Genomic DNA, 21,087 nt, shown 5'->3' on the forward strand with positions numbered 1-21,087 from the left:
CATAGCGAATACCAACTTTTGGTTCATTCAATGAGTCATCTGGCTCACTCCTAGTGGTTAGCACATCTGCCTCAGTCCTGTGGTTCTTGGTTGGAATCACAACTCTGGCCAGAAATTAAACATAGTTACTATTGATATAAAAGGTTTAATCAAGAAAAAATGCGCAACAAAAATACTTGTGGAAGCATATTTATTTGATGCATTATCACACCAAAACAAGAAATTTGAGTGTTAGTCAAGTCAAAGAGGTCCTTTACACCCTTCTATACGGCTCCTTGTGGTGCAACAGCATTCGGATTAATATGGCGACTGTGCAATGTGAATGGAGCAGAACAGGCCAATCGTTTTTTCCCCTCCCAGAGGGCGGCCATTTGCTGTCAACTGAAGGATGACATAATGGCCGTATAGAACATATTGTTGGAAACACAATATTTTACTTGACCCCCCCCCCCCTTTAACGTGTTGTAACAATTTATCTCTTAATATGCAGCAATATGCTTCAGTAGTAAAATGATTAAAAACGCAAAACCCGCCCCCCCCAAAAAACATGGCAAGAGTAAAACAAAATGGAAAAAAAACATTTTGAAAAATGTAGTGTATAAATAACGTGGAATGTTCTCTATAAATAAACGTATAGAAAATATACTCGCACAAATAGCAAATATATATCAAAAATATCCAAGCGTATCATTGCATTGACTGTGCACGGGGAACTGACGATTGCTACAACGTGAAGAAAAACCAAAACAAAAAAACAACCTGAGAAGACCAGCGCCTGCCTGCCTGCCTCTTAATTTTTGATCAGACGCTTTCCTGAGATGCCGCATGGAATGTGGCGCCTCCTTCCTCTTCCTCTTCGTCCTTCTCATTGCTGCTATCGCAGGTCACCCACGGGTGCAGGAGGATCTGCTCCAGGGTTGGCCGCGCGCACGGCTCCAGGCTGAGGCACCAGCCGATCAGTTGCCGGCAATCTGTCACAAGATAAGAGGAAACAAACGTAAGGTAGCATCCAGCAGGAACTCAAAAGTTTGCTGGAATTCTGGCTGCTCAGTACAACACGTCTCAAGAGACAGGAAGCGCGAAGGTCGCCGGTACCCGAGGAGACGCCGACGCCGAAGCGTAGTTGCCGACTGAGGATGTCGTCGTCGTGCTCGAAAGGGATGTCGCCGCACACCATGTCGTACAGCAGTACCCCGAGAGACCACACGGCGGCAGAGCGGCCGTGGTAGCGGCGGAGACGGATCCACTCCGGGGGACTGTACACACGAGTACCTGAACACACAATCCGGATGGAATCAATCAGAAAGCCGAGTGAGCCCGATTCAGAACGCGCTTTTCTCAAAGTGCTCCAACTCACCATCAAAGTCTGTGTAAATTCCTTCTTTGAGCAGGGCCCCCGATCCAAAGTCGATGAGTTTGACGTGGCCGGTGCGCAGGTCCACCACCAGGTTCTCATCCTTGATGTCGCGGTGGAGCACGCCGCACGCGTGGCAGTGGCGCACCGCCTCTAGCACCTGGCGGAAGAAGCCGCGCGCCACCGCCTCATCCAAGGCGCCACGCTCCGTGATGTAGTCAAAGAGGTCTTGGCCCAACTCGGGGCGCTCCAAAACCATCAGCCAGCCGTCGGGGTGTTCCCGCCAGTCCAGCAGGCGCGCTACGCCGTCGAAGGCCCCGCCCACCTTCTTCAATAGCACAATCTCCAGCGGAACCACGCTACCACACTATCCGAGGGAGAATAGAAGCGGTGGTCAAATTACAGAAAAAAATGATCACTCCAGCTGTGGAAATGACAATCATGAAATTACCATGACTGCACAAGTCAGGGTTTCATTCACGAGTGAAATGATGCCAATTCCATTTTTTAATATTGTAAAAAAAAAATTCTCATTTTTCCTCCTTGTGCGTAATTCTTTATTTTTTCATCACTTCATATGGACTTATTTTTTACTTTTTTTCTCATGTAATTGTCAGATTCGGGTATGTACTATTCATTCTATTCAGTCGAATTGACCAAGATCAACTTAACGACTAATATTTAGTTTTCCTTTTCATTCCAGCTTTCATTTGAGGTAGACGTGCTAACTAGAACTTAGCGTGCCACCCAAATTTGAACTGAAAAACAACCAAGCAACCAAGCAACCAAGCAACCAACCAAGCAACCAAGCAACCAACTCACCAAAGAGCCCCACTCAGTCACTTTGTCTCTGGACACGTGTTTCACAGCTACCTGCATTGTCACAACGACAAAAAGATGTTAAAACCACAAATGGAATGCGGCTTTATCACAGCAGAAAATACATTTCAAATACATCAAGAAACATTGACAAACTATTGCTTATTAGTGAAAATTGGGGACAAATGCGTACCGGAAACGTTGCCTTCCAAATCAAATGAAAACGTCCACCAGTTCCAACTCTGCTTACTCCATTGTATAGCGATTGTTATTCTTGATCGCTTACCAATGTAATGTTTGTCAATGGAACATGACTACAAGCATGTCACTCTTTCTTCTGAGATTCTTCAAAGACACGTCGATATGTTATTTGAAATGCCCCGTAGCGGATGTCGTTTCGCAGAGCGCCTCCTGCCGGTCCTCCCTCCCTGCCGGTCCTCCCTGTCCCCGCTTTCCACCCCCGTCCCACGTGCTACGGAGCAAAACAAAAGCAGCGCCTACCGGCACGCCGTCCACCACGCGGACGGCCGAGTAGACAGTCCCGAAGCCCCCGCTGCCCAGAAGCGAATCCACTCGGTACACCTTCTCAAACGGAGGCACTTCTTCTTGGACTGAGAAACACACAAGAAAATCACATCGTTAAATACATAAGCAATAACGAACAATTGTGAGCAGTTTTCAACACGCCAACATGACTGAAGACGAACGAGGGCGGCTGAAATTGGACGTTGGAATAAAGATCAGCAGAAAGTTGTTTTAAGAGGAACAATGTGTTGTTTACCTTGTGGTGCTTTGATGGGCGGCAGCTCCACGCTACTCGCGGCGGTGGACAAGCTTGAGCCCAGTTTGGTGAGCAGCATTATTCCTCTGCGGCTTATCTTTCTCTGTATGGAACTATCAAAACCCCCAAGACGTGTGGCCCCAACGACTCCCGAGCAGCGGCGGTAGCCTCGGTCGCCCTCACGGGCCAAATAAAAGAAAAACGCCACGATCGGGAACATCGGCCATTTTAATGCGAGCGAGCGAGCGCGCCACATGCCTCGCCCGCGTGGCCGGCCGGCGTTCTGGTGGAGCCGAGGAGTTTGAAATGCATGCATGGTTTTCAACTCAAGTATCCATCCGCCACATCATGCACGTCAAAGCCGTGGGGCGTTCTTACATCCTCAGACATACACACGGGCGTTTTCATGACGGCATGCATCTACTTCACGAGTGTTTCCCGTTAACGGTGGATGTGTCTAACGTTTAATTGACCAAAGAGGAAGCGGACTCATTTTACGAAGTAGGAGAAGCAAGCGCAGGGATATCCCGGAAACCGGGAACGCTGTTCGTCTGGACGTTTAAAACAACAACAACAACAATACGACAGTACAAAACATGGCAATACAATCAATGCACTAACACGACGCTGTGATTCAAAGGCAATACGTCTCTTCTTCTTAACGTTAGCATTCCTGTCGCGGGGCAACGTTTGATCAATCACAGAAGAGACATTTGGCCATGCGGAAGCCGAGGAAAACAAAAACTGCATTTGATCAAACAGAACAGAAAGAAAATGAAAGGAAAGAACTTGAGCTTTGAATCATCGGCATTTCTCAAACGATACAAGTAGTGAGGAATTTATTCTATACTTCAAAAAACAAAAACATGCATCCGTCCCTGGGTGGGCTCGAACCACCAACCTTTCGGTTAACAGCCGAACGCGCTAACCGATTGCGCCACAGAGACATGCATCTACCCGGCGTATCAATTATATATATATTCAGTAAGTCACTCAAAATGCAGGAATTAACTGCTTTTAAAAACAATAATAAATGATCATGGATTGCGCCAGAGTGGGGCTTTTTGGGGGCTATATGACTTATGTCACTTAACTTCTATGTCACTCAACTCAACTATTTATGTGCTGACTGTAGGTGACTATCACATAAAGTGAAAGTTAGTTCAAATAAGAAAGGGGTCTCACACTCACCACTACATTAACGTTATGAAGCAGCAAAGCGATAGGGTAACTACTATTAGATCATTACATTAATACGAATTCATGGACAAAATATCATTAACATCAGTCTGTGATTCCGATAGTTTTAGGCCAGCAGAGAAGGCCACCACTGGCTTTAAATCATGTTTGACTTGCAATTCTGAGAATAAACAAATATATTTGAGCTTTGTCACAGGCAACCGAATCAGAAAAAAAACAAACTTGCGGATGTGACAAACTCTCATCCGACTGCGCAAACAAAAATGTTTATGGCGGGCAAAAGTCCAAGCGGCTCGTAAATCGCGGCCGATAAGCAGACGGACGGCGCAAGAAGACGGAAGCAGCTGACATGGAGGCCAGCATGAACTTCTTCTTTTCGGTGCTTTTGCTCACCTCTTTGACCAGCACACAGGCCCAGGAGCGTGAGTAATTATCCTATCGATTGCTACACCGCTCAATTAAGCCATTATCATCCGGAGCCGAAAAAAAAGAAAGCTCCTCGCTTTGTCATAACACAAATTGATTGCAATCAAATCAAACCCGAGGGAGGAAAAAAGAATCATCAAGAAGAAAGGGTGAAATTGTTGGGATTTTTTTTTTTATATAACAAACCATAGTATTTGTTTTCAAGCTCGAATGATTTAAAGCTACAACTTTCGGGATTTTTCATGAACTGGGGTTTCTGACACTTTGTCTCGTCACATAGTCACTTTGTTCTGATCGATTCAAACGGCAGACGGTTGATTGGTGTGGCGTTTTCAGTTTGTAGCGCTCCCGAAACGGTCAACGTGCAGGAGAACAACATGGTGGGGCACCAAGTGGAGACCATCGCTGTGCTCGACGGGGTGGTGCCCTCGCTGAAGAATGCCGCCGACGTGCCCTTCGTTCTGGAGGGGAACAGGCTGCTGGCCAATGCCGTTCTGGACTATGAGGTGGGCCGGCCGGCCGGCCAGCCGGCAAATAAGCAAGCGCTCGGGGCATCGGCTCAACGTTTTGCCTTTGCTTGCAGAAGGAAAAAAGTTACGTGGTCATGGTGACGTGCAGAAGGCCCCCGGCGCAACAGGTGAGCGAGCGTTCGAGCGTCCTGCAGGTTCTTTACTAGCCTGGACTGCTTGGAAGCGAAACGAAAAGCGCTAATAAAGTGAGCGCACTCGCTTCAAGCTGAGTTGAAAAGGGTTAGGGTTAGGGTTAGCCAGCCAGGCAGCCAGCCAGCCAGCCAGCCAGCCAGGCAGCCAGCCAGCCAGGCAGCCAGCCAGCCAGCCAGCCAGCCAGCCAGCCAGCCAGCCAGCCAGCCAGCCAGCCAGCCAGCCAGCCAGCCAGCCAGCCAGCCAGCCAGCCAGCCAGCCAGCCAGCCAGCCAGCCAGCCAGCCAGCCAGCCAGCCAGCCAGCCGGCCGCCCTCTCGGAAATGTTCACTCACCGTTTGCTTTCCCAGTATGAGCTGGTCATGGTGGTCAGAGTGCTCAATGTGAACGACAACCCGCCAGTGTTTGACATGGAGACGTACCAGATCCCAACGGAGGAGGTAAGCAAGCGCTTCGAGCGGAGCGGCCGGGCGCTCCCGTTTGCAAACTAACCATCGGCGTCATCTCAGTTGCTCGCCGTGGGGACGGCCGTAGGTCAATTTCCAGCCAAGGACGCCGACGAGGGCACGACGCTTTACTACACGCTGACGTCAGCATCCGTACGTTCCTCCTTTGGCCGATGAGCTCCGTTCCCCGCATGAACTGGGTGTATTGTGCATTTCTTCAGGATTACTTTAGACTGGCGTCGCCCGAAAACCCGCAGCTGGTTATCCAGAACATCCTGGACTACGACAAAGTCCAAACTGTTCGGATGGTCTTGCAAGCTCAGGTGATAATGCGTCACGTGATGCTTGTCTCCTCTTCCAGATTGTCATTTCTCTTGTTTCTCCAAGGACACGCCGCTGTCGGGTTCCGGTGCCGAGGTCTCCTTCACCGCCACGGCCACCATTCAAGTCAACGTGGTGGACGTGGACAACAGACCGCCCTGGTTCCAGCCCTGCAACAAACACGTGGTGGCCGGCGTCATCATCTGCCAGAACACCGGCTACACCGGCAGCGTGGACCTTAACCAAATGCAGGTGACTGACGAGCCTTCCGTCCTAAGCTCCGACTTGCATCTTCCCACAACTTGAAGTGCTTTTATGTCCCGTCCCTGCACCAGGCCGAACCCTTGACACTGAAGCCGGGTCCGCTTCACGCCATTGACGGCGACGCCGGGATCAATGAGGCCATCGTTTACTCCTTCCTGAGCGGTAAGCCACACCCTGCCCCTAAAACGGGCAAGAACTCAATCGCTGTTGTCTCTACCAGGAAACGAGGACGGACTGTTTGACATCAACCCAAACACCGGCGACGTCACAATGCTGAGGGCGATCGACGTGTTGGGGACCATCAGTCTGACAGTTCTGGTGAAGACTAACACACACACACACACACACACAAGCTTTTGGCAAGACATTGTTTAGCACGACGTCTTCAATCAGTAACGCTAAAGAACCCGATGTCAACAAGATTTGACCTTCTGAGGTTTGTTCTTCTCTGGCAGGCCGCCCAGACACCGAGCAGTTCGCAGTTTGCCACCACCAGCCTCACGCTCAGTGTTCGGGTGAAGAGCCTCCACAAACCAAAACTCCAGAGGGCCGAGTACCAGGGCGTGATCTCTTCAGCGGGCGCCATGGCGACAGACCCGACCAACAAGGACGAGCCGCTTCAAATCGTCGCCTTGGACGAGGATTACGCCAGCGTGGGGGTAAATCCGCCACCTGGATTCCATTCCAAGTCCGCATCTGCTGAGTTGACTTGACCTTCTCGTTCCTGCCTCGCCAGGGAATAAACCCTCACATCGTCTATCGCGTCATCGGAAGCGACGACTTCGCCATCATTAACGGCTACTTGTTCATGACCAAAGACCTCCCGGAGGCGACCTTATCTCTGCAGGTGAGTTGACCCAACCCAAGCTACGTTGGTCATAGAAGTCAACTTCCGACCTCACCCTGCAGGTGGAAGCGGAGGACGCGTCCAACGGGGAGAATTCAATAGCGTCGCTCTCGGTGGAGGTCAAATCAGGTAAGGAGGAACGAAATGTCGAAGCACCGGCGGTGAAGGACTCGGGTCACACCGCTTGGCTCGAGTCAGACCTATTTAGGACCAGGCGTATTTGTTTGTGTTCTTCAAAAGTCTTGAACCCCAACTGTCGTTCCATTTAAATTTGGCCTGAAAACATCATCATTCATCTTGCCTGCAATCTCAATTCTGAAATCCAAGCCAGCTGACATTGGGCAACACCCTGGACAATCCAGAGTATCAATCAGAGACTAAGGGGTAGACATTCTAGCCGCGGGGGTGCCTCGGGATCATCGGTCCGTAGCAGATGAGACCTTGTCAAAAAGAAGAAGACCCAAAGAAGCCCCAAATCGGAATCTTCTTCTTACTGGAAGGGCGATGACGCCCCCCCCCCCCCCCCCCCCTCTAAGGTCCACCTGTGCTCTCCTCTCAGGTCTCACCACTACTGCTTTGCCTTTGAGCAGCACTACTGACACGGTGACCACCCCCCCAACCACAGCTCAAGCAGAGTCCACCACCAACCCCAGCGAGTCCACCACCGATTCTGGTACTTCCACTGGAGGCAGAACCACTGAAACGATGAAGTCCACCACCGATCCCGGTACTCCCTCGACGGGCACGAGCCAAAGCGTTACGGTGGCAACAGAATCGTCGGTGACGCCACTGAGCACCGAGGGGCCCACCAGCCCTGTGGAGCCCAACACAGGTGGTGATGGATTTTGTCTCATTAGGGGCCATCTGGTTTGTGAATGCTAGTCTGGCTATGCCTGCCCTGTAATGAACTGGCAACGAGTCCAGTTGGCCTGCCTTTTGCCATGAACTGGATCAATCTTTCCTCCCAAAAATGGATGGACAGACGGGTTCAGTAAGGCGCTAGCACGTTTGCTTCCGTTCCGAGGGTTGAATCTGAGCTCCGACGTGAGTTTTCGCTACGTACTGCGGCTTCCACCCCCATTTCTAAACGTGAACCCGAAAGGCTTCTTCAGTTTGACATTTTACCCTCCCTAGTCATGTCTGGTGGGCGTGACCCATGAGGGGTGAGTTTGGCTGGTGAAAACTCACCAGTTTTCACCACGATTGCGTGACAAGCGGTCATTGGCTTGGCTGGCTGGCTGGCTGGCTGGCTGGCTGGCTGGCTGGCTGGCTGGCTGGCTGGCTGGCTGGCTGGCTGCCTGGCTGCCTGCTCCAAAACAAATGTATCGACGTTGATTTCTTCCAGAGAAGGTGCCTATCCCGCCGAGTGGCTTTGAGCCAGGGGACATGGCGGCGCTGGGGGCGACTCTGGGCGTTCTTCTCTTCGCCTGCGTGGTCATCATCGGAGTGCTCGTCTGTCGCCTCCAGAAGGGAAAAGCCGACTGGAGGAAGATCCACGAAGCCAGCGTCTTCAGGAGCTCCGTGAGTGTGCTCCTCCCTCCCTTGGGTTTGGTGTGGGAGGGAGTGCTACCGCTGGCTCCAAAGTCTGTCCTATGATTTGCGTCGATGGCTTTCACTAGATACAAGCCGAGTGGGAGCGACCGAGTGCGCTTTTGGGGTCTTAGGCTGCCGCAGAAACGGCCTCTCAAGCCAGGAACCCTTTCATTCTCTGTCAGTCCCTCTCACGCAGAACCTGACAAAGGTTGTGGGCCATTGCTGCTCTGTGTGCGCTTTTGGGATTTTGCGCTCGGAATCCTGGGTGTCCAGCTCGACACCCTGGCTTTCGCTTTGCTTTCCCAAAGAAGCCGTCTTATCCTTGATAGTTAGTAGCCATTATCTCTGAAGCTGAGAAATTGCCAATTGGACTTTGACCTTGGAGGCTTTCAGGTTGGTAGCTTTCAACCAAAGCACATTGTCATGTCTTTGTGCAATTTCCAAAGTGCAGACGTTCAACTTGGCTCCCTGGTCCCGCCTTTAGGGCACCATGCATCCCACCTCAACCGGTTCTTACGTAGAACGGCAAAAAGACTAAAGACGAGGCCAAGCCAGCTTGGATGGGCAGCGGGAAAAAGGGTTTTGACAGATGGATATGGTTTTGTCTCCCCAGCTGGGCCAAGGCTTCGGGGGTGAGAAGCAGGGTGTCCAGTACACCAACGAGGCTTTCCAGCACGATGACGACAGCGACGGCGGAGGCGCAGGCTTCAGCGCTCCGTACGTCACGGCGTCGGAAGAGGGGCCGGCGGCGGCGGACAAATCGGCCATCGAGTCCGGCGTGAGAGCGCTGGGCACCCTCCTGGGCGACGACGACGTCAGCCAGACCAGCTCGGACAAGGAGAGGGAGGTGAAGCCCATTCTGACCAAAGAACGGCGCCAGGAGGAAGGCTACAAGGCCGTTTGGTTCAAGGAGGACATCGACCCCGACGCCAAGGAGGAAGTGGTCATCATCCCCGACAGCAGGGAAGACGACAGCGAGGACGACGACGGTCCCGCCAAAGCCCCAAAGGTGGGCTTCGCCGACACCGACTTGGACAGCGGACTGGGAGTGAAGATGGAGGATCCGGAGCAGGGCTCGGAAGGTGACGACGTTGTGAACGTCGATCTTTGAGGAGGGCAGTAAAAGCGGATGATTTATCAGTAGGAGAACAAATGAACGAACCACGCCTGAAAGCGCAATCAGTCGACTCCTTTTAAGAGCTGCCAGGTGGAATGATAGGGTTCAAAAATGCACAGCGTAATCAACTTCTTGCTTGTTTTGCTGCGTCACTCACGTGAGGCTACCAACAATCATTGTTAGATAGGCAAAGATCACATTTCGACTGGAGTTCATGTCAATAGAAGTTGCTTCATATTTATCCAAGGACTGACTTGTTGGGAATGATGGTTGTTGACAAATGACGGAAAGTAAACACCACCAGGTCTACAAACCGACATGGGAATCATTCCAGAAGGAACCTTCACATTTGGGCACATTTCTATTTGAGACCTGGAAAATCTTTTCTCATCTTCTTTACCTACCTGTCAGTTGATTTTTGGTTGAAATAAACTGCCCCAGTAGCGGATCATTCAAACTCATGTACGTATAAATATCACACCACTGATTTTTGGCGGAATTTAATATGAGCTGCAACAGATTGAAAATAAACAAGCTGCATGCCGTTTTGTTCCCTTCAAATGGCTTGCTTTTCATCCGTTTCAAGCTGGAAGTAGCTCCAACAATCTCTTAGCTCACGGTGGGCCAGTCTTTAAGCGGAGTCAGAAGCAACTCCAAAAACGGCCAGCGAGCCGAACGAGAAGCTCACGGCTGAATTGGAGCGGTTAGCGCTCATGGCAAACAACATTCTTTCTTTTCCTTGGATCAAGGCGCGTGCCTAACTGGCCAATGTGACAAATTCCAAGTCCAGTTGACCAAGCCAAGCGGCTACCAAATACAGCACCACAGAATAAAAAACAGGAGCCAGCCAGCCCAAGAGATTAAAAGAGCCAGTGTCAAATAGACATCAAATGTAAAAAAACAGGCCCAAAATTGAAAAGATCCAGTGTCCAAATCCAAATAGACATCTCATTTCAACACATATAAAGCAAGACATCTCGCCTTCTCGCTTTGCCGACCGACGTCAAGCGTGTCACTTGGCAGCACAGAGAAAGAAAAAAGAAGAAGAAGAAGCGTCCCTACATCTGCGCGCCGGCGGCCGTCTCCACGGCGAGCTTGCGCTGGGCTGAGATGACGTCGAAGACTTCGTCCCGATTGCTCATGGCCCCGAACACCATCGGCTGAGCCAAAGGAAATTTCAAGCTTTTTGGATTGTACATTGAAATGACACGCAATGCAACTTTGCTTTCCTCACCTTCTGAGTGGACGGCGTCGCTATGGAGATGCCCGTCCCGAAACCGGGCAACATGGACAACACTTTGTACTGCCGGAAGGTGCATTGGAAAAAAAGACCAAATCAAGAACTTCTCTCCTGAGAAGAGAAGACGTCAAGCCAGCACCTTCTGGATGTCCATGATGTCCACCAGTTTGATGACTTTGTCCCTCTTGGATGAAGATGAGCGGCTACACTCAAAGCACAAGTAGCTGATGGGGGCAAAAAAAATAAAAAAAGACGCTCTCAGACCACAAGTGCGCGAAAAGGATTGACCTTTGTTCGCTTGAAATGCCGGCGGGCCACCTTACTTGTCAGTGACAAAGAGGACGCCGTTGCGGATGTAGTCTGCGGGCGTCTTCTTGTCGCGGTTGATGAGGCAGCAGCGCCAACCGCTCTCGCACACTGCACCACAGCCACCATTAGCCCACACGCCATGCCGCGAGGGCGCCTTTTTTCCACTTCACCTGCTAGGGGGCGCTCACTCTCGGGGAGGTTGAAGACCTCGTGGAAAGCTCCTCGCTTGGTGCTGTAGGAGCGACCGGCTCCGCCGCCATCGTCGCCACCGGCGGGAACCTGAGCGAGGCGAGCGTCACGGCATCAAATTCTAGAAAATGGACCGGCAGAAGCGGAAGCGGCACCCACCCGTCTGCCGGACGCAGGGGCGCCTCGCTCCCGCATCTGGACGTCGGTGGGCAGGCGGCTCCACACGATGTGCGCCGTGTCGTAGCGCTCACGCAGTTTGGGGCAACTCTTGAAGATGAAGTTGATGATGAAGAACTTGACGCCCACGAAAACACCTGAGGGCAACAAGCACGAGAGCCATTGTTGCGGTCCGGTGGTGTGGGTGGGTGGGTGTGCTGTGTGTGTGTGTGTGTGTGTGTGGACCGCTATGCTACCAATGATGAATCCAAGCAGCTTGTAAGGCAGCAGGCACGAGGCGATGAAGGACACCCAGAGAGCCACATACAGCTTTTTGGTCAACTCAGGTTCCACCCACATGAAGAGACTACACACAAAGGCTCATTTAACTCCAGTCACAGCCGAAAGAACGGCCCTCGTTGGAAAACGTACTTCTTGATCTTCTCCAGAATGTCGGCCATCTTGCCAAAGATATTCTGTCCGGGAGGAGATCAAAACCAAATGTCAAAGGCCAAAACAGCAGCGGCGGCACCGTCCAAGTCGGCTCACCTGAGCTCTCTGGGCCACGTGCAGAACCAGCTGGAACTTCTCCGACACGGTCAAGTCTTCTCTGGGAGGCTCCTGTCAACATAGTCACACCTGTCAATCATCTTGTCAGCCCCCCCCCCACACACACACACTCGCTTACCACAGGTTCCGAGACTTCCGGAACGATGCTCCACTGGATCCTCCAGCCCCTGAGAGAGCGGAGTTAGCTCATTAAGGAAATACCATCATGACATCATGTGCTTTCAATGCCATTGAGGTGGGCAGGGTTCACCTGGCAATGAGGTAGTTCAAAGAGAGCCGCAGGACAGCCAGGAAGAGAAACATGGAGATGGTCCAGCCCCGCCATGTAGCGTACATGTAGATCTGTCACACACACGCACGCACATGACTTGGCATTAGCATTTGGCACTTAGCATCCAGTTAGCATTGACCCTCACAATGAAGGCGATGGCCGTGGTGTAAACGGAATGCCAGCTGGACAAGGCCGAGAGGTCCCGCATGAAGCTGGCGATGGGCCTCAGTCCTCTCTCTGCGCAACACAAACATATTCTCAACGCGTTTTCAAGCAGCAAATGGATCATTTCAGTACGGCTCTCTCATTGACCGCTATGAACGTTTTGATCCGTGACATTTGACCAAAGTGGGGCCTCAAATGGACTTTTTGTACACTTTTCTTGCCTTCAGCGGTCAACATTTGCAGCTGGCCTTCTTCACACTACCATTGTCCGATTGATTCTTTGGCAAGCCGCTCTCACTTGAGTTGTTGCAACACTAAGCGCAAAGTTTGCATCAAAAGGAAAAGTGACTCACTGGCCCGCCTCATGTTTTCCGTCAGCCTGCGGAGGAGTAAAAGTGACATTTAGAAGTAACGTGAATACGAAAGGTGAATACCAAGTCGTGAGGACGGCGGCGGCGGCGACGACGTTGCACCTCCTGGCACTGAGCGGCTCGTCCGGCTCGGGCGCCTCCTCCTGCGGCTGCACGTGGAAGTCATCAAAGTCCACACCCAAGTGGTTAAAAAGCAATCTTTGGAAGCGGCTGTAGGTGTCCTCTTTTCCCGGTGTTGTGATGTCGTGAGGGGGTGGGGCTTTCGGAGTGATAGACAACGACGGCGGCGGCTCATCAAGTCTGTCAGTGATGGGCGGGCAAAGAAAAATTCAGCCCTGGAAAAACATTTTGTGAAGCTACATGAAATTTGCAAGCCATGACCTGACCTGACCTGACATTGATGACATCATTGAGCTTTTCTTCAAGTTCCATGTTCCTGCAGCGTGCTCGCTCCAGCTCTTGTTGCAGCGCTTCCACGCCGGTTTCTTCTTCTCGGAGTTTCCTCAGCTCCTCCTCTGGAAGGTGACGTGATCAGAGTCACTTACCGAAGCAAAAACACGAAACAAAATGAAATACGCAACTCACGTAGGAAATGTTTCTCCAACAAGGTGATCTCCAGGTGTCCTTGCACCTCATTCAGATCCATTTTGGATTCATCTTGAGATGTAGAAAGTGATCCAGAAGCAACCTGTACAAAGATAGGAAAATGTCAAGACAAACAACAGAACAAAATGACTACAATTGCTAACATTACAATTAAAAATGATGAAAAAGCACAGGTCTACACCCCAGAACCTTTTATTTTTGGATATATATAGTATATATATTTTTTAAATAAACAGCATTCTTTTTCATGTTTTTCTGAAACAGAAATAATAAAAAGTGTCAACATTTGTAGGGATTGGATAAGAAAAATCTCTCAAAGCATTATTAAACTACTTAGAGAGAAATATGAAAATCTACTTTGAATACATCCATATTTCCTCATTTAAAAACCGGATTCAAAAACCAGTTTGGAGATGCATGTTTTTTTGGTTGGATAACATAAAGCCATTTGATTTGGTGCCACAGGCTTGACACTCCTGCAACTTCCATTGACCCTTCCATTGACGTTAGCATGACTGCGGGACTTCTGTATTCCATTCGGCACCTCCTCGCTGCATTCCACGTCCGACGTGTTGGGCGACTCTGACTGGTCCATCAAATCATCCCGCCTGTGGCTCCAATTCCGGATCCGGTCCAGACGCCTCCGCATGGTTGAGCCTTATGGAACACACCCCAGCCCAGCCCAGCCCAGCCCAGCTCAGCTCAGCCCAGCCCGGCCAGCCCGCCGCCTGCCGTCTACCTGGGCACCACTGACGTGGAGTGCTGCAGAGGACAGGAAAAGACATTGAACTTGCATCAAAAGTCATCGTCGGGGAGCTAAATGTCAGGTTTGCTATGAGGCGTTCCACAAGGTTCTTTACGTGATCCTCTTCTATCGGCATACATCATCACTTGTGACAGTTGAACCTCTACTATCGACTCCGTTTGAGGAAGGCTTGGATATCGAATGCGCTGCTTGATGGCTTTGCGGCGCGCGGTGTGGCCACCAAAGCGTGTGCTGTCACAGCATTACACAATTTGCAGCTGATGCGCCATACACAGTCGTTGTCAAAATGCATAACAAGACGACTTTCTCCCGGAATTTGCAACATTCATACTTAAGTGTGGTCCCTCCCGCCGAACTTTTTTCAATTTTCAACATACCTGACTCTTCGCTCCCGGACGGTGTCACTCAAAACATGCCGTAGCCAATCAGGTTGGAGCTCGCTGAGATTGGACACACCTGAACTGAAGAATGTTGCACAAAAGCGAACAAGTTGTCTCGGCAAAGCAAACTTGTTTGAAAGCTCAGCAGCAGTCTTCAGACGAGGCTCCAAGCCGACCAGCACGTTCTCGAATCGGCAATTCCTTTGTCCGAGGCGGTCAATCCGTTGGGGAAAAAGTTTCGCGTCGAAAAGAAAAACTCCTGTTTGACAAGTTGAGGTCGTCCGTCCGTCAGTCGTCAACCATCACACCACCTCGTAGGCGTGGCTACGTTCTTGGGTGACGTCACCATGCAACGCTCCCAAAGAATTCGTATTTATTTTCTTTTTCTTTTTTCCCGTGGAATGAGAATTGATCAGCAATGCATTTAAAAATAAAATCTAGACGATTATTAAATGCTACATGCGTTTTTATTGTTAGCCAATAGGTGGCGGTAATGAATCCCTATGTGATTGTCATGCACCGATCACAAGAAGGAAGACGACGAGGTGGCAAGAAAAGGCGGAAGTCAACTTTTATGTTTGCGGAGCAATTTTTTCCGACAGTTGTCTTATTTTATGGCCAAGTTGGTGTTATCAAACGTAAGGGGGTGACGTTTTTTTAAATTGTCATTTTTTAGCCTGCCACTCAGTGGGGAGGCGGAGATGGTCTCCATCATCGCGAACGTTGACGTGATGCAGGTAAGAAATAAACCAAAACACTTTCGGATGACTGGACAACGACGTCTGGAGAAAAATGCTAGACATTATTAGGAACACATTATGCAAGGTATCAGGCATGCATTTATACAATAAGTCGGCGTTAATTGTAGTCATCGTGTTGCATTGATAAATGATCAATAAAACAATTTGGGGGTGACGAAAACGATATCAGAGGGACATCTCAGGTGGGACGCTTTGGAGACCAAGTTAGAGAAGTGTGACATTGAGATGGCTTGGACATGTGCTGAGGAGGAATTTGGGGAACATGGGATGCTGAGGATGGAGCCACCGGGCAGGGGGAGAGGAGGATGTTACGGATGTGCTGAGGGAGGGAGGGAGGGAGGGAGGGAGGGAGGACATGCAGCCCAAAGAAGAATGTAGTCCTTGCATTCAGATTAGGTTAGAAGCGAACGCTCCAATTGATCCAAGCCATTTGAGCCGAGGTGGCTATGCTTTCTCTTTGAATCTCATCAATATGTTGTTTGCAGAAAGATGCTGAGAAAGCGCTGGTGGTGGCCATCTCGTGCTCGGCCGTGTTGGAGGACGCAGCTGACGGCGACGTGTACGCTGCGGGCGCAGCTTCGGCGCTGCTGCAGGTACTACGTACAGGAACAGACAACCGCAGGAGTTCAAAGTTTACAGGCTGCCAAAGAAAAAGATGGAGTCAAAGTTGGTCCATTCAAAACAAATGTTTTTAGGCGCTGAAGAGCGTCAATCGGCATCTCGTGGCAGCGAATCCTGACGAGTCGTTGCTTCTTGACGTGCTTCTCGTCACCACCGACGAACGGCGGCGGCGGCAGAGCGCTCGCATAGTCAGCAGCACCAAACGTTACGGTTGGAATTGCTGTGGAAGTCGTTGCGATAAAGAAAGCGGCATCATTGACCTTGCTGATCGTGATGATTGTTGTTGTTGTTGGACGCGTCGCAGGTCTGGAAGTGAGCCGCTTCTGCTTTTCGGGCCAGGAGGACTTTGTGGAATGTTTACTGGAAAATCAAGCCCAGCTCTTCCTGTCCACGGAGCCCGAGGAAGTGGCGCTGGCCTCGCAGAGAGGTGCCTTGTCCCGCCACCGCACAAAGCACATTTTGTTCAAATTGGATTTTTGGGAAAACTTTGAGCTTTGTAGTGTTTTCAATTCATTAACAGCATACTCAAAACGGAATGATAAAATATAGAGCACGAGAAGTCAAAAAGACTATTTTCGTGATGACAAAGCATTTCGGGGTGACTTTAAGGCTCACGACGCGCTTGGTGGCGACCGTTGGTCTCGTCTCGCAGGCGTTCTGTCGGCGCTGTTGGGCCATCAGACTTGGTCCAGCCCATCGGAGCAACTCAGAGTTTTGTTGTGCGCTGACGACGTGGCCACGTTCACGCCAGCGACGCAGGTACCGACGTGCTACGTCGTCGTCTTTTTAAAATGATATTGAGAAATGATCCATTCGCCAATAATCTCTCGATTCACTTGATTGAATCCATTAGCGCTTCTGGTCGCAGCTGGGCGCCCTGCGCGGGCGTTTTGGTGTGCTGGACAGTCCCATCAGCGTTTCGGTGATGACGGCGCACGGCGAGCGCCAACACTTTGGCGCCATCCTGGCGGGACTCCGCTCCCGTGGCCTGAAGGCCGACGAGGCCCACTGCCTTGCCGGCGCCCCCCGCGGACCCATCCTGGAAGTGCTCAGGCCGCACTTCCTGCTTGGCGATTTGGCGTGGTTGCCATGACGCCGCAGTGCCTTCCTTCAAAGGACAGACGCGAGGATGTTTGTGAACGTGCCGCTTGCGCCAATGCTCGGCTGCTGATTGCCTTCAACGAAAAGCGGCGTGCTCTGCTGTAATCAAGTCCAAAGCGTTGGACTACTTTGTCGTTAAAAACGCCAAATGTATCATTGATGTAGAGTGGAAAAATAAAACACTTTGTCAAAAAGTTGGTTTAGCCTTATGTGCTTTGATGCCAAAACAAAATGACTCCAATTTCATGTTGATGAAAGGCCGTAGAGAAGCCAGGAGGAGACACAACTGCTTAACCAAAGTGAGTGTGCGGCAAAGCTCGTTATTTGGCAGCAACAACTCGCAGTCAGAATGGATGACCATTACACGCTGCGCGGCCACAATTTAGCCGGACTTACTTTTCGACGTCTTGCTTTTCCTTCCAACGGCTCCACTCTGCTGTGCCAGACCCTAATGAAGGTTCAGAAAATGGATTTGGAAAACGGTCGCGAATCTCAGTCGACCCAGGCACGTTTGCAAACGTCTTCCCGTGCAAACTTTTCCTTCCTCCTGTCAACTGGCGCACCTGTTCCAATCAATTGTCCCAGAAATTGCCCACCAGGGGGCACTAATATTCATTTGGGATGAAAAAAACGACAGCTAAGCAAAACACCGGCTTCCACAATGACTTGTTAGGCGTTACAGACTCCATGTGTTACTCATGAAATGGCCACATTGTCTTTTGTGTGTACACAATTCCGTCTACAAACTAATAGCTACGTTTGAACTAAGCTCATTCTACTGACGTGACATGAGGTGGTTGGTGTTGGGCGCGCGCATGGGCGCGTGCGCTCCCTCAACTTGCGCGCCTGCGCGCGTCCACGCCGAAGGGCTACAGAAGGGCACAGCGCTAAAGCGCAGCTCTCCTAAGTAAGCGGCTATAATTGACTTATTTGGCCTCGCTGCCCTCGGTGGCCTGCCTGCCTGCCTGCCCGCCCGCCCGCCCGCCCGCCTGCCTGCAGGGCGGCCGACTCGGAGGTAAACATCCGAGCGGAGCGCACCGGACACACGCGCACAGAAGGACGGGGGTCCATTAATTCTGGCTGGAGACTTTCTTCCACTTTTGTTTTGGTTTTCGTCACAATGTTCCGTTCGAACAAGATCGCTGGAGCTTTGAGGACACTTTTAGTTGGGTTCGTCATCAAATAGGAGGCCGTGTGCTCCGGCCCGGGGCACGGCATGGGACTTTGGCACCTCCCGCGCCGTCCTTCATGAGAGAGCCGGCAGGGGGACGCAGCAAAGGAGCCGCCGCGCTGGAGAGGATGGAGATGACGGCCAGCGCCGCTCCCTCGGCGTCGCCCTCACCCGCTCCTTCGTTGCGGGGCCACAACGTGGCGGCTCTGGTGCTGGGCGTGCTGCTCATCGTGGTGATCGTGGGCGGCAACGCGCTGGTGTGCGTCAGCGTGCTGACCGAGAAAGCCCTCAAGACCACCACAAACTACTTCATCTTCAGCCTGGCGGTGTCCGACCTGCTGCTGGCCGTGCTCGTGCTGCCCCTCTTCGTCTACTCTGAGGTCGCACTCCACTTTCCACAAGTCCAAGTCCATTTCCCCATCTTGTCGTTTGCGGTCAAACAAATTGGATTTGGACCAAAAGTTCATTTCAGATGCCTATTTTCATGTTGTCATTAGTTGCGGGCAAATTGGAAGCTCGTGGTCACCGTAATTTGACTTGACTTCAGTCCCTCCAGCTCTTTTGTTGGGGAACGTTTCAAGTCAAAGCCTTCTTGCTTGTCATCCATCCAGTGTCAGGCCATTGAGTGTTGAAGGCTGCCACTGTTGTGATGAAAAAGTGGTGCTCATCTTGAGGGCAAGGTCCTCTGAAAGGCAGAGCACCTGTCCTATTCAGCTCCATTGTAATGACTCGAATGAGACGGAGGAAAAGAACACAAAAATGCCCTTCAACTTTGGAACAAGCATGTTAGCGGCGTGTGCGCTTCATACTCACTGCATGGGCGTGCGTGTGTCACAGTTCCACGACGGCGTGTGGACGCTGAGCACGAGCGTGTGCGACGGCCTGATGAGCATGGACGTCATGCTGTGCACCGCCTCCATCTTCAACCTGTGCGCCATCAGCGTCGACAGGTACACGCGCACACACACACACATCTCCCGCTTGAGCTGAAGTGACGACGGTTTGCTTTGACTTGCGTCAAACAAGCTGAATCTCCAAAAAGGCCATACATGAGCTAGCCCCGATGTTGCGGCATTCGAACCGCCGCCGTCCGTCCGAGGGAATCGTCTCGCCAACGGGGAGCGTGTTCCAACGCGCGTCAAACGCTGCCCTTTTGGTCGCGGCAGGTTCATCGCCGTGCTGATCCCGCTCAACTACAACCGCAAGCACGTGGACCTGCGGCAGGCCGTCCTGCTGTCGGCCACTTGGTTGCTGGCTTTGGCCGTGGCCTCTCCCGTCATGCTGGGGGTCAACCAGGTGGCGGGCCGCCGCCCCGCCGAGTGCAAGCTGGAGAACGCCGACTACGTGCTCTACTCGTCCGTGTGCTCCTTCTTCATCCCGTGTCCCATCATGTTGCTGCTCTACTGCGGCATGTTCCGCGGCCTGCGGCGCTGGGAGGAGGCGCGCAAGGCCAGGCTGAGGAGGAGCATCCAAGCCTGCCGCAAGCTGAGGGAGGCCGACGCCCTCGCCGCCGCCGGCAGCCCGCTCCAGCCCCTGCCGCCGCTTTTGCCGCCCGTCATCCAACGGGAGCCGGCCGACCCGGCCGACGGCGCCGCTCCCTCGGGACGGGCGCCCGCCGTCGACTTGGCCGAGGTGAAATTGGACCCGCGGCCTCGGCGCAGAAGCAGAGCCAAGATCAACACGCGCGAGAGGAAGGCCATGAAGGTGTTGCCCGTGGTCGTAGGTAAGCGCCGAAGCACCGAGCAAAAGTGCTCCATCGGCCACGTTCGGGTGAAGAACATTCAACAATTGAGACGCCTCTGTGGTTTTTACGCCGTTGCGTGTTGGGGCGCCGGGGCCTATTCATAGCGGCTAGCGCGGCGCTAATAGCTCAAAGTGCTTCCCTTTAGCACGCGGGCGGCACATCCCGCAGCGCCTTAATCCTGAAAGCCAATTAGCGGGTAAAAGCCGCTCAGATGCGATGGCGGCCAGCGTGAAGGCGGAACGTCATGACGAGCGTGTGTGAAACTGAGCCGCTTGCTTGCTTGCTTTCTTTCTTGTCGTCTCAGGCGTGTTCTTGTTGTGCTGGACGCCGTTCTTTGTGCTGCACATTGTGCGCGCCCGCTGCCAGGCGTGCGACATCCCGCCCGCCGCCATGAGCGTGGCCACGTGGCTGGGCTACGTCAACAGCGCGCTCAACCCCGTCATCTACACCGTCTTCAACGCCGAGTTCCGACGCTTTTTCAAGAACTTCCTGCGCCGCTGTTGCTCTCTCCGCTGCAGCGCCACCGGAAGAGGCTTCTAGCCACAGCTTTCTACAAGAAAGGCCAAAAGCTTAAGGCGACGTCGTAGCCACTGGTCGGCCATCTTCGAATCGAGGTCTGCTCTGTTGCGCTGCACTCAGTTATGTGCTGAATTGTCAACCGATTTACAAACTGATTGGTCTATTCCAAAGCTATAATAAAAAAAAGGAGTTCCAACTTTGCAAGGTTACCTGCTGAAAACCAAAGCAATTGTGGCCCACAGACAGGAACCTGTTTTCTCACTCAATCTTTTCACAATAAAAGCATTCAACCTAAGCTGACGTGTCAGAACTCAAGCGTTTTCATTTTTGGAGATTTTGTTTTTTGCTCCACCAAAAAACAAACGTGGGAGAGCAATCATCA

At 51.7% G+C, this 21,087-nt stretch overlaps 5 protein-coding genes and 1 non-coding gene across 8 annotated transcripts; 3 read left to right on the forward strand and 3 right to left on the reverse strand.

Annotated features, from left to right (window-relative positions):
- Positions 1–173: 173 nt before the first annotated feature.
- LOC148397175 (serine/threonine-protein kinase pim-3-like) lies at positions 174–3,526 on the reverse strand. Its single transcript, XM_088378691.1, has 6 exons — positions 2,955–3,526; positions 2,675–2,784; positions 2,177–2,227; positions 1,358–1,721; positions 1,096–1,272; positions 174–971 (listed from the first exon to the last, which is right to left on the reverse strand). The coding sequence occupies exons 1-6, from the start codon at positions 3,268–3,270 to the stop codon at positions 802–804; spliced, it is 1,188 nt and encodes a 395-aa protein (XP_088234817.1). The 5' UTR covers positions 3,271–3,526; the 3' UTR covers positions 174–801.
- Positions 3,527–3,534: 8 nt separating this feature from the next.
- Positions 3,535–10,326, forward strand: cdhr5b (cadherin-related family member 5b). 2 transcript variants are annotated; one of them, XM_088378683.1, is made up of 15 exons: positions 3,535–4,576; positions 4,917–5,086; positions 5,164–5,217; positions 5,588–5,677; positions 5,747–5,836; positions 5,905–6,006; positions 6,071–6,256; positions 6,340–6,430; positions 6,489–6,586; positions 6,724–6,927; positions 7,005–7,115; positions 7,178–7,244; positions 7,675–7,947; positions 8,461–8,636; positions 9,262–10,326. In XM_088378683.1, exons 1-15 carry the CDS (start codon positions 4,504–4,506, stop codon positions 9,757–9,759), a joined length of 2,283 nt encoding a protein of 760 aa, XP_088234809.1. In that variant the 5' UTR covers positions 3,535–4,503; the 3' UTR covers positions 9,760–10,326. The 2 variants fall into 2 exon arrangements, with proteins under 2 accessions (XP_088234809.1, XP_088234810.1); XM_088378684.1 differs by lacking the exon at positions 7,675–7,947 and having other exon boundaries at positions 3,540–4,576.
- trnan-guu (transfer RNA asparagine (anticodon GUU)) lies at positions 3,828–3,901 on the reverse strand. Its single transcript has one exon. It is a non-coding gene; the product is annotated as a tRNA-Asn (tRNA).
- On the reverse strand, positions 10,250–18,029 carry LOC148397178 (GRAM domain-containing protein 4-like). 2 transcript variants are annotated; one of them, XM_088378686.1, is made up of 19 exons: positions 17,668–18,009; positions 14,786–15,570; positions 14,187–14,404; positions 13,622–13,724; positions 13,428–13,551; positions 13,139–13,336; positions 13,019–13,044; positions 12,646–12,737; positions 12,480–12,571; positions 12,348–12,396; positions 12,209–12,280; positions 12,092–12,135; positions 11,917–12,026; positions 11,663–11,817; positions 11,485–11,593; positions 11,329–11,422; positions 11,145–11,229; positions 11,000–11,068; positions 10,250–10,925 (listed from the first exon to the last, which is right to left on the reverse strand). In XM_088378686.1, exons 3-19 carry the CDS (start codon positions 14,289–14,291, stop codon positions 10,824–10,826), a joined length of 1,629 nt encoding a protein of 542 aa, XP_088234812.1. In that variant the 5' UTR covers positions 14,292–14,404; positions 14,786–15,570; positions 17,668–18,009; the 3' UTR covers positions 10,250–10,823. The 2 variants fall into 2 exon arrangements, with proteins under 2 accessions (XP_088234812.1, XP_088234813.1); XM_088378687.1 differs by lacking the exons at positions 13,019–13,044; positions 14,187–14,404; positions 14,786–15,570 and having other exon boundaries at positions 13,100–13,336; positions 17,668–18,029.
- LOC148397179 (cytosolic 5'-nucleotidase 1A-like) lies at positions 15,184–17,469 on the forward strand. The gene is made up of 6 exons (XM_088378695.1): positions 15,184–15,525; positions 16,035–16,142; positions 16,245–16,380; positions 16,475–16,597; positions 16,823–16,929; positions 17,024–17,469. Exons 1-6 carry the CDS (start codon positions 15,490–15,492, stop codon positions 17,261–17,263), a joined length of 750 nt encoding a protein of 249 aa, XP_088234821.1. The 5' UTR covers positions 15,184–15,489; the 3' UTR covers positions 17,264–17,469.
- LOC148397180 (dopamine receptor D4-like) lies at positions 17,917–21,000 on the forward strand. Its single transcript, XM_088378690.1, has 4 exons — positions 17,917–18,822; positions 19,280–19,392; positions 19,609–20,165; positions 20,491–21,000. Exons 1-4 carry the CDS (start codon positions 18,520–18,522, stop codon positions 20,724–20,726), a joined length of 1,209 nt encoding a protein of 402 aa, XP_088234816.1. The 5' UTR covers positions 17,917–18,519; the 3' UTR covers positions 20,727–21,000.
- The last annotated feature ends 87 nt before the right edge of the window (positions 21,001–21,087 follow it).

The sequence above is a fragment of the Syngnathus floridae genome, chromosome 6, assembly GCF_059516105.1.
Source record: "Syngnathus floridae isolate MCC-2025c chromosome 6, RoL_Sflo_1.0, whole genome shotgun sequence".
Taxonomy (NCBI): Eukaryota; Metazoa; Chordata; class Actinopteri; order Syngnathiformes; family Syngnathidae; genus Syngnathus; species Syngnathus floridae.